Here is a 12,048-nt window from a genome sequence, read left to right on the forward strand (position 1 = left end):
TTACAATTGTAGTCTGGGTCTTATGGATTTAATAGTTTGAATTTTGAATGAATTTACATTTTAATTGTACCTGAATCGATTATGTTATAGGCAAAATGTAATTGACACAGATAACCAGCAAGTGTTTTACCCCTTCATTGCTAGAATTGTGTGAAATGAAACAGTCACTTAACATAAATTTTACTGGAAGAATTATTTTTTTTAAATGTGTCTATTTAGTTCTCCATTTAGAAATTGGTTTATTTATTCACACTTTTATTTTCAAATTAATAGATTGATAATTTATTTCATCATTTTTTTGTAAATTGCACTTCTGGGCTTCCATAGTTGTGTTCACCTCAAGGTGCAAGTAAACTTTTTTTATACCTTCTACTTGATGGTTACACCATGTGACATTTTAAGGTCATTAAATCAATTCGTAGAAAATGCTAAAATTAAAAATTGCACAAGATTACATTTCTATGAACTTGACACGTGTAAACAAGATTTTTTTAAAGATTTCAAATTTTTTTCACCCCAGACTCAGACAGACTTATATGTCTAACACCCTTTATTATTATTACACATAGTTAAGAACAAGAAGGCAACGTTATAGAGCTGAATGATACCTCATAAATAAGGATATATCCTGGAAGTTCATCTCCACTCAAAATTTGCAATTATTGTGACCTCTCTAGATGGAGAAGCCACCATTGACCAGTGATGAGGATGGGTGTGTATTGGCTGAGAGCCATTCAGAGGTGGCTCTGGTATCGGCAGATGATGGAGGACCTACGGTTGCTGATGGGCAGGGGGACGACCGGATTGCATGGGACAGCAAGCTGCAGTATGTTCTTGCTCAAGTGGGCTTCAGTGTTGGCCTGGGCAATGTTTGGAGGTTCCCCTACCTCTGCCACCAAAATGGAGGAGGTATGTATGTTTGTTTGAGCCTCCATGACAATTCATTATGTGTCTGTGAAGAAGAGTTTTATGAAACGTAATTATACTTTATCTCTCTCTGTAGGTTCCTTTATGATATTGTATGTGATGTTGTTGCTCATTATTGGGGTTCCTCTGTTCTTTATGGAGTTGGCCGCCGGGCAGAGCATCCGTCAGGGCAGCATCGGGGTCTGGAAACACATCTCACCCCGCCTTGCAGGCATCGGCTACTCTAGCTGCATGGTAAAATACACACATATACTGTACATACCTTCACTGACAAACATGCTCTTATACTATGTTGCAAGAATGCACATATAAGTATGTCGTAGGCATGCAGGCATTTATTTAACATTTTTTTGAGTCGTCTTTTAGTTACCGTTACATCCTTTTGTGTGTAGTATGTGGTGAATTTATTTATAATAAGCGAAGAACATTCCACAGGTTATTTTCCACTCTGAAATGAAGAATAAAAGAGTGATATGATATGATATGATATGGATTAACAGAGTATTAAAGGACGTGTCGAGACCCCCTCTCATTAAAAATGACCGAATTCCAAAGAACTTTTGATGTCAGTTTCAAAGATTTAAACAAATATGAAAATAGAATACCACAGCATTGTCTGCAAGAAAGAATATATTGGGTTTTCACAGGGCTAACTTGTGAGAACCTAAAAAGTTGTTATTATTATCAGGAAGAGAAAGGACAAGTTCACAGTAACTAAATGCCAGGTGTGAACCCTTTGCAAAACCAAAGAATGTACAACAATGATGGATTCACAAAATTGTATGTTGCCCTACAAATTAACCAAATGTTCTTAAATACAGGGTTTCCCCTTTTCTCCCCAATTTGGAATGCCCAATTCCCAGTGCGCTCTAAGTCCTCGTGGTGGCATAGTGACTCGCCCCAATCTGGGTGGCGGAGGACGATTCTCAGTTGCCGCCGCGTCCGAGACAGTCAATCCGTGCATTTTATCACATGGCTTGTTGAGCGCATTACCGCAGTGGCATAGTGTGTGTGGAGACTTCACGCTATTCTCCGCGGCATCCATGCACAACTCGCCACGTGCCCCACTGAGAGCGAGAACCACATTATAGCGACCACGAGGAGGTTACTCCATGTGACTCTACCCTCCCTAGCAACCGGGCCAATTTGGTTGCTTAGGAGACCTGGCTGGATTCACTCAGCACGCCCTGGATTTGAACTTGCGATTCCAGGGGTGGTAGTCAGCGTCTTTACTCGCTGAGCTACCCAGGCCCCTATAAAGGATGTCTTTTGTGTCATACTAGCTATTGATAAGGTTTGCTTTCAGCTAATAAAATAATTGTTATGACAAAAGCAAATGTAAAGGGGCTATTATATGATTTAAGAAATCAGCCAATAAAGGCTCAATAAATACTTTATAATGTCAAACCAGTCCATAAATAGTCACATACAAGTGTAATTTTTAGTCATGAATTACTGTCTTATTTCTAATCCCAAAAATAACCCTAAAATACCCTTTTAGAGATATTAAAAATGAGCTGATAGGTATCATGTTTCATCTGCTGGTTACATGACATGGGGTTATTTTACCTTGAACAGGACCTGCTTTGGTTTAATGTTGTGAAAAGTGTTTGAAAAATGGATTTTATTCATACATGCATGATGACATATGTTCAGCTCTGTTTTTGTAGGTGAGGGTGGTGGTGTTTCATCTGTGTATGAGCATATATGTGCATGTAAAGGGAAAGAGAATGTCATTTGTATTTTGTGATAGCATGATATTGTGCATCATCATTTAGATCAGAGGGCAAATGTTCTAACGTTGCCAGCCAATCGTTCCCAATTGTGTGATGCGTGTAAATTTGCACGTGCCCTTGAATAATGGAAAGATCATAAAGTTATCGATTCTTGCTATGGTGTCTCTCTCTTTGGTCATAAATCACGTTTATACCAAAATAAAGTAAGTATTTTAATATACTATTCAAAGTTAAATCTATGCAATTGTCTATCTCACAATTTCTTTTCCCCCTTAGGTTTGTTTCTTCGTGGCCCTGTACTATAATGTAATCATCGCCTGGTCTCTGTTCTATATGGGGAATTCATTTCAATATCCATTGCCATGGGAACAGTGCCCTGTTGATATGATCTCAAACCAGACAGGTTCGCACTTAAATACACACATTTACACCCAGTCCCTGCACATTGCATGTCAGTTATATCAAAGGTTTATATTATACAGCAGTGTTAGAACATATCTCTTCCTCCTATGTTAGTGAAAGAATGTGCAGCAAGCTCTCCTACCACATATTTCTGGTTCAGAAAGGCTCTGGACATCTCAGACACCATAGATCAGTCAGGAGAATTTAACCCTGTAATGACTGGTTGTCTCCTGGCTGCCTGGGCCATAGTGTGTCTTGCAATGATCAAAGGCATCAAGTCTTCTGCCAGGGTAAACTATACACATGCATATACTCTCTCATATGTTTACATAGCTATCCACATTTGTTTACATACCCCACACACACACAGTGTTTCTTATTTAAAGGGATAGTTCACCCAAAATGAAAATTCTCTCATGATTTACTCACACTCATGCCATCCCAGATGTGTATAACTTTCTGTCTTCTGCAGAACACAAACAAAGATTTTTAGAAGAATATTTCAGCTCTATAGGTCCTTATAATGCAACTGAATGGTGACCAGACCTTTGAAGCTCCAAAAAGCACATAAAGGCAGTATAAAAGTAATCCATAAAACTCAAGTGATTAAATCTATAACTTCAGAAGTGATATGATAGGTGTGGGTGAGAAACAGATCAATATTAAAAGTCATTTTTAAATATAAATTGTCCTCCCTGCCCAGTAGGTGGCGATATGCACAAAGAATGTAAATAGTCAAAAACACAAGAAGAAGAATGTGAAAGTGAAAGTGGAGATTTATAGTAAAAAAGGACTTAAATATTGATGTTTCGCACCCAAACCTATCATATCGCTTCAGAAGACATGGATTTAACCACTGGAGTTATATGGATTACTTTTATGCAGCATTTATGTGCTTTTGGAGCTTTAAAGTTTTGTTACCCATTCACTTGCGTTGTATGGACCAACAGATTTGAGAAATTCTCTAAAATCTCCATTTGTGTTCTGCAGAAGAAAGAAAGTCACACATCTGGGATGGCACGAGGGTGAGTAAATGATGAGAGAATTTTTATTTTTGGGTGAACTATCCCTTTAAACACACGTAAAACCTAATGTGCTTTTAAACGTGGCTTGACGAAGTTGCTAACCCAAATCTTTTTTATTTTTGGCATAAATGTGCATGGTTTTGAATAGTAAGCTAAAACTGAAATGAATGAAAAGAACCAATAGACATTTATTCATGAAATACATAAAAAGATGACCTATCTGTTTCTGTTCTCCAGGTGATGTATTTCTCCTCTGTGTTCCCTTACGCTGTGCTGATCTGTTTCCTCATCAGAGGGCTTATGTTGGATGGAGCTATTGAGGGCATTAAATATATGTTTTATCCTAAGGTAACAACAAAAGCTCACACTACTCCTCTAAAGTCCAGAAATATATATTTTAGTTATAGAAAGATCACTGTGTATCCTGCTATCCTTAAAAACACCCCACATCATTGCAATTAAACTATTTAAACCTGATTTTTGATGTTACTCTCTTTCTCTCTCTCTCAATCTTCGTTAGCTGGAGATTTGGAAGGAAGTTCAGGTGTGGCGTCAGGCTGCCACACAGGTGTTCTTTGCGCTGGGTCTGGGTTACGGCTCTGTAATCGCTTACTCATCCTACAACCCTGTGCACAACAACTGCCACCGTGATGCCTTCATGGTCTCTGGCATCAATTTCATGACCTCAGTGCTTGCCTCCCTTGTTGTCTTTGTGGTCCTTGGTTTCAGAGCCAAGAATATTGCCCTGAACTGTGTTGCAACGTGAGTGAGAGAATGTGCCTGTGTGTGTTAATTTACCTTTTTTCTTTTTTGCTCAACATAGAATTTTATTAAATTTTTCTCCTAATTACATCAATGAAAAGGTTTAAGTTGGGTCTGTAGGAAGTATTTTAAACAGTGATGTTGTAATCCTGCACTATTGCACTTTCTATATTGGTTGAACAACTGGTGGGATCATGTAAGCTTTTTAACTGAGTATTAACTTGCTGTTCATTCTCATTATTTTTTAGCCCCTCAAACCGACACTAACAACAAAAGTTCCAAAATGGACCATGGTATTATCTTGTTTTTTGTTATGGTACCATGGTGTCTTAATAGTAGTGCCATGGTACAGAAGTATATTAAAGTAAATACCATGGTACGTGAATATGGTAATCATTCAGTAACTTTATTGTATATATAAAAGTACCATGTTATTACTATCTGATACCATCACTGTACCGTGATACCACCACATAACCTTTTTTAGCTGGAAATACATTACCATAATTTTAAATATAGTTAAATCTTATTTAGAGTCAGTTATGATGAATAGGTTTCCCTGTTAGTGTTAATTAATCCCTATTAACCCTTAAGTGCATGGGTGTTTCACCAAACATTATTACATACTTGGGTCTTTAGCGACCTGGTACATATATTTATTACAAATGGATCTACAAAATGCCCAGATAGTGTCAAATTTCAAAAAAAAATTCATGACAGTTAGAAAAGAATAGAATAGAATATGATCTAATATATTTAGATTTTTCATTTTTCAAAGAGATGATGTGACAAATATATTCATTACTTCCACGCTGAAATTTCATGGGACGCAACTGGCTGTCAAACACATATTGTGCTACACATAACATATAAGCTACACAAAATCTACAAATAAACTACACAAATGTATTTTCTCAGGCACTTATTAAATCTAAAAAGATGCACAACTTGCATAATTTCAGTAGTACACCCAAATGACAAAAGTCATATGATACTGTTCATGTGTTACACTTGCTATAGTTTACTACAACTTTGCTTCTTCGTCAAATAGCAAAGTCAGTCACTGAAACATCAGTGCCAGAAATAACATGAATAATGTGTTTGTGTAAATGCATATGGAATACTGATAATTCACCACTGTCACACAGAAAATCAACGTGATATATTAGTCATTTGAATTAATATAGTACTAGTTTGTCTTGTAATAAACAAATAACTTTATATCCTGTGAGAATAAACTTAAATAGATATAATAAATATATAATTTCTGGATGTGCAAAAACAAAGTGACACAATTACATATCTCTGGTCTTTAAAAAAATATATATTTTTAGCAATTTTGCTTTTTTTGTTACACTATTCAGAAGAGAAGGATTGAGGAATACTAAAGAGGAGTGGGCATAACTTCAAAAAATTGATTAAGTACACGGGGGTGGAATGAGGTCCCGGGTCGCTTAAGACCCGAGGTATGCGTTAAAGTGTTAATTGATATATTTATTATTTCTTAGTAGTGCTATTTACATAAATGTTAATGTTGCTCTGCAGTAATGTGGCCAAGCTGGCAGGAATGGCAACAACAAGTTCATCACAGCACTGGTGGCCGTGGTTCAACATGTCTGACCCCAAATCAGTGGGTCTGCAGGAATACAGAGAATGGTACAGCCACCATGGAACCCTGCTGGGGTCAAATATCACCGACTGTGACCTGGAAAGAGAAATGAGCAAGGTAGGGTTACATATTCTATTAACTAGTCAGTTAGACATACTGCCATAATGAAATGGTTAATATTTCATTATTATTGTATAAGTAAGGGATAATCCACGGCTAGTTTTGCGTTAAACTATTTTAATGCATGACATGGAGGCAGAGAACCAGGTGGTTACCTCTGCGAAGTGCATTCAAATTGTTTATTACACACCTAGCTGTGGATTATCTTGCTTATACCATGGTCTCTTGCCAGCATTGATTAGTTACAGCTTTCATTGATTTTTAAGCGCAAATTTTGACTGGAAGAATAATAAAGGTTAACTTTATCTACAGGTTGTTAGATTTAGAGTTCTACCCATTCTAAATCAGACTCAAAGATAAAATAGTGCAATAATATCATATTTATTTAAAAGAATTAAATAAAAAGCTGTACAAATAATTGGAAAAATGGACGTGAGTTTTTTGGAGACCAAACACTCTTTAAAAACTGAATTTAAATACCCAATCCAGAAAAATAAAAGCCACATAATGTAGAAGGGTAGGCACCTCAGAACATGATATGTTTAATTCCTATTCTTTGTAATTTTCACATTAATAAGGACAAACCAGCATTGCTACCATGACAGTTGTAAAAGTGGCATTAAGGCTGCACAATTGATTAAATTAAGAATGAAATCACGATATGGCCTTGCACGATTAATGAACTGCAAAAGACTGCGTGTTATAAAACAGTCTCCATTAAAATCTTCAGTCAGCGACGTATGATCGTGGGGCGCCCTCTAGCGGTTGTAGGCACACATGTTGAAGTGCAGTGCAGCAATATTAGATTGTGTTTATCATATTACAATTTAAACCGTCTTGCCGTAACCCTGATACCTTCTCTCCCCCTCTGTGCAAAACAGCTGACTGTCAGACCATGCTTTCCTTACAAGCGCTTTAGGTGAATAATAAGGGGCTGATGAAGACTGTTGTCTTTTCCGTGTTTTCTGTAGCGCATCACAGTTGATTTAAAGATGACACTGTATGACTTGATGTTATTTTGTCATGTGACAGTTAATCCCAGCTCTGAGACTATATCTTTGTCCGAAGGTAGTTTGAACAGAGGCATAAAACGCTCAGCAGTGCAACCAAGCATTAATATAGAATGGTGATTAAAACTGACTGAACCTACCTGTGCATTTAACTGGTTTTAATGGACGCATTCCAGCCAATCAGAAAGGAGTATTCGAACAGACCATTGTATAATATAAAATAATGCCACTCTTCTTTTTTTCAGGGTGTGGAAGGGACCGGCTTGGCATTTATAGCGTTTACAGAAGCAATAACTTTGTTTCCAGCAAGTCCATTTTGGTCTGCTTTGTTCTTTCTCATGCTGCTGAATTTGGGCCTCTCCACCATGTTTGGCACCATGCAGGGAATTCTTACCCCACTCATGGACAACTTCAGAATGCTGGGCCGCCACAAGACCATGTTGACCAGTATGCACATACAGTCAAGCTCTCGCACACTAATATTAGATGACATTGTGCCTTAAATATAATTGTCACATAACTAGTCTGTACATTAGTCTGAAATTTAACCTATCATTGCATAATTTGCCTGTAATTCTGGTGTTAAATATCTTGGTTTCACAGTGTATAGCTGTGCTAATGTTCTTAAGTGTTTTGTTTTATTTTGTTTTGATTGACTCAATGTATGTTGCAGTCTGTAGCTGTATCCTGGGCTTTTTCATTGGTCTGCTCTTCACTCAAAGAAGTGGCAACTATTTTGTAACCATGTTTGATGATTATTCAGCCACATTACCGCTGATCATCGTGGTCATCTTTGAGACTATCAGTGTGGCATGGATTTACGGTGCTGATCGGTGAGAAGAAATGTGAAATCACTAATTAATACATTAGTTAAGTTATTAGAGTTATATATATAATAGTGGTGTTATAATTGTATGCAGTATTTGATCCTCAGTGTGTGTCCAATGTGTGTCAGATTCTTAGATGATGTGGAAGTTATGTTACACTGGCGACCCCCGGTGGTGTATCGCTACATGTGGAAGTATGTGTGCCTGCTCAGTATGGTAGGACTGCTAGCTGCCAGTCTTCTCCGCATGGTCTTTAAAAAACCCACTTACACAGCCTGGGACCACAACACGGTAACATACCCACTGATACAAGCTGGAACTTTTTTGAATAACTTTAGATGCCTTTATATAACTTTAAGGGACAGGATTAATGGGATTTTAGTTAAAAATATGCAGAACTTTTGTACAACTAGATGTTATCAACCCCATACGACATGGCTGTTCTGAATATTATATTTCTCTCTGTCTGTCTCTGTCAGGGTTCTGAAACTAGTCTGGAGTACCCTAGCTGGGCTCTGGCAATGCTCTCCATGCTAATCATTGCAGCATCTCTCCCTGTGCCCATTGGTTACCTGCTATCCTATTTGAAAGATGGCCAGAACCTATCGGTGGAGGCAGCCGAAGCTGAGCGTCAAAGAGAAAGATACTCCAAATGCAACTCCACTGAGCCAGTACCAAATAACCATCACTCCCCACTGGATGAAGACAGAAGTCTGCCCTGTTCCACCTTCCTTCCACTGAGTGCTGAGCACTACAGGTTGCTCCCACAACAGGAAGATGGAGAGGAAGAGGAAGACACAGGGGTATAAAACATGAGACCGTAAGAAATGCAGAAAAATAGAGGACTATTTATTCATCAGTATTCTATTTTTTTGTTAATGGAGTGGAGGGAGGCAGACTCCATTTATTCTCATTTTGGTAATGAACATTCGTGAAAAATACATCTGTCAACTACAGCCCTCTATGAGAGGGACACTTTTTTATAAGTGTACCAAACGGTTCTTGTATCCCTCAATGGACTTATACTCATTTATGTGTCCTATACCAGAAGTGCCTACACCTTATAATTCTCTCATCATTTACTCACCCTCATACCATCACAGATGTGTATGACTTTATTTTTTCTGCTGAATACAAACGAAGATGTTTAGAAAAATATCTCAGCTCTATAGGTCCATACAATGCAATTAAATGGTGGCCAGAACTTTGAAGCTCCAAAAAGCACATAAAGGCAGGTAGATATTGAAGTCCTTTTTTATTATAAATCTCCAATTTTGCTTTCAAATCCACATTCTTTTGATTTTGGCAATTCGCATTCTTCATGCATATTGTCACCTACTGGGCAGGGAGGAGAATTTATAGTAAAAAAGGACTTAAATATTTATCTGTTTCTCACCCACACCTATCATATCGCTTCAGAAGATATGGATTGATATGATTACGTAATATGGATTACTTCAATTCTGGCCACCATTCACTTGCATTGTATGGACATACAAAGCTGAGACATCCTTCTAAAAATCTTTATTTGTGTTCAGCAGAAGACAGAAAGTCATAAACATCTGGGATGGCTTGAGGGTGAGAAAATTATGAGATCATTTTAATTTTGGGTGAACTATCCCTTTAATGAATATACACACTTCTACATCTAATTACAGCTTCACCAAATGAAGAGCAGCACCTTCAGTGCAACACATTGAAATTAATAATGCAAGTAAATATAGCTGGTGGAAGACTATTGGAGGTTTAAAGATACCAGAGTTATACTGATTGGTAGAATACTAATATGATTTTATGTATCCTTTCCTGTAAAGAAATTGTATTTTGAGGTTTAAAGATCAGATATGTCTTAGAATAAGAAACTATTAGCCATTAACTTTATTAATGTCAGGTTAGTTTTAGCATCGATTGATTACAATATCAAGTGTTTAAATTGTATTGTTGCATAGTATTATTAGTGGAACACTGAGCGTAGTTAAATGGAATGCCAAAAAACAAAGTTATATCTGACATGAATTAAGTATATGAATAGTTTTCAATAATGGTCAAATAAAACATTTCCTTTTGTAGAACCACAGGTCATAGTGTAAATGACCTGGCTATCAAATACTGCATTTTGCACAAATATTAGGTCAAAGCTACTTTGTCCAGCAGGCAACAAAATTCACAGTTGAGCATCACCCTCAGGAGAGCTGTGCACCCAAGATAAACGTGCATACTGTTAAATCTGTTCATGTTCAGGTTTTTACCACCCCACAGGTAAACACAGACTGTCCATTACCATTGATGTATAAAGCCATTTCTAAAGGGGGACTATAGGGGTTAGGTGAAGTGTATGAAATTACACTCAAAACTCCATTGTAAAACATGACTGTCTGTCATAATACCTGTCATGCCAAACTGTTTATTTGCTTTGACTGCACACAGAGAAAAAGCTTTGCATGCGCTGGTTTGTACTGTGATATCAAGCTGGAACCGTTATTAATTGCTGGTATGTGGATCCTCAGGTTGAATCATTGATTTTGCAGGCATGTGAACTCAAATACACAAGGCAGCTTCATTTCTTGCCTCTTAATGTGGGTGAGGTTGATATGGGTGAGGGAAAGTGAGCTTTTGGTCTGTTTCAGGCTGACCAGAAAGAAAGATTTTAGTCTATATTTTAGACTGATCCACAAGAGAGAGGTTTTAGTCATTAGACTAAAAATGAAAGCTTTTGGGTTGTTGTTGTTTGTTTGTTTTTTACATTTACTATTATGCTATAGTTTATACTTTGATTTGTTACATTAGATGTTGTTTGCATGTTCCCTCTTTTGTGAGTATTCTCTTTGTATAGTTCAGATACAGTACCTCTGCTGTACTGTAATATTATACAGCATGGGTGTGAATTCTTTAGTGTTTGTTTGTGTATGTGTGTTATAACAATTATTATTATTATTTGTTTTGTTTTTTGTTATTTTAATTTCAAAGTTGTTTTAAGTTGAAGAATTACTATATATCTGGTCTGTGCCAAATAAAAGGTTCTTTGATCATAGAGGTGAGATCACATTATTTTACATTATTTCACCCACAAGAGTGGCATCTCAGAATTTGGCTTGACCAGGTCATACTCTATGAATATTGAGCCCTCCTGATTTGTAGTTTCTGAAATAAACGCAAGGTGGCGATAGACTATCCATCATTTTCTACATAGGTGATCAGATGATGCCGACAGGGGCGGGTTTACGATTTCTGAGGCCCCAAGCAACCGACCAACCCGGGCCCCATTTTGAAAAAGTTAGCTTAAAAAATTATAAATTTATTTTAAATCATAATTTTAAATTAATCCTATCAGCTGTTGTAGCCAAGTACATTCAAAATGTTTAATGAAATAAAAGTCTAGTTAAAGATAATTAATGCCTGTTTTCCAGTTTTTCCACAATACAGTGATAAATAAGCAATATATATTTTATTTACATATATTTTTATCTAACTTTTTTTTATTTTATTTATTTATTTATTTTAATAGGATGTGCAAAACTACTTCACCCAGTAACACATGTGGAATTCCGTTGTTACAGTATACATTAATATTATAACCCATCAATTATTTATTGTTGTCCATTTTGTCATTATAATATGATATAGTATTAT

The 12,048-nt window shown here is 36.8% G+C and overlaps 1 protein-coding gene across 1 annotated transcript in view; it reads left to right on the forward strand.

Moving 5' to 3' along the window:
- LOC127452034 (sodium-dependent neutral amino acid transporter B(0)AT2-like) overlaps nucleotides 1-11,765 on the forward strand; it is a 33,324-nt gene extending 21,559 nt beyond the window's left edge. Inside the window, exons 2-12 of the mRNA XM_051717164.1 lie at nucleotides 678-909; nucleotides 1,004-1,161; nucleotides 2,940-3,066; nucleotides 3,180-3,355; nucleotides 4,328-4,438; nucleotides 4,611-4,852; nucleotides 6,398-6,578; nucleotides 7,837-8,038; nucleotides 8,265-8,424; nucleotides 8,547-8,709; nucleotides 8,898-11,765. Coding sequence (XP_051573124.1) covers nucleotides 678-909; nucleotides 1,004-1,161; nucleotides 2,940-3,066; nucleotides 3,180-3,355; nucleotides 4,328-4,438; nucleotides 4,611-4,852; nucleotides 6,398-6,578; nucleotides 7,837-8,038; nucleotides 8,265-8,424; nucleotides 8,547-8,709; nucleotides 8,898-9,227 — 2,082 coding nt within the window. The 3' untranslated portion in view covers nucleotides 9,228-11,765. The remainder of the gene's footprint in view (nucleotides 1-677; nucleotides 910-1,003; nucleotides 1,162-2,939; nucleotides 3,067-3,179; nucleotides 3,356-4,327; nucleotides 4,439-4,610; nucleotides 4,853-6,397; nucleotides 6,579-7,836; nucleotides 8,039-8,264; nucleotides 8,425-8,546; nucleotides 8,710-8,897) is intronic.
- Nucleotides 11,766-12,048: the final 283 nt, after the last annotated feature.

The sequence above is a fragment of the Myxocyprinus asiaticus genome, chromosome 14 (genome assembly GCF_019703515.2).
Source record: "Myxocyprinus asiaticus isolate MX2 ecotype Aquarium Trade chromosome 14, UBuf_Myxa_2, whole genome shotgun sequence".
In the NCBI taxonomy this organism is placed as follows: Eukaryota; Metazoa; Chordata; class Actinopteri; order Cypriniformes; family Catostomidae; genus Myxocyprinus; species Myxocyprinus asiaticus.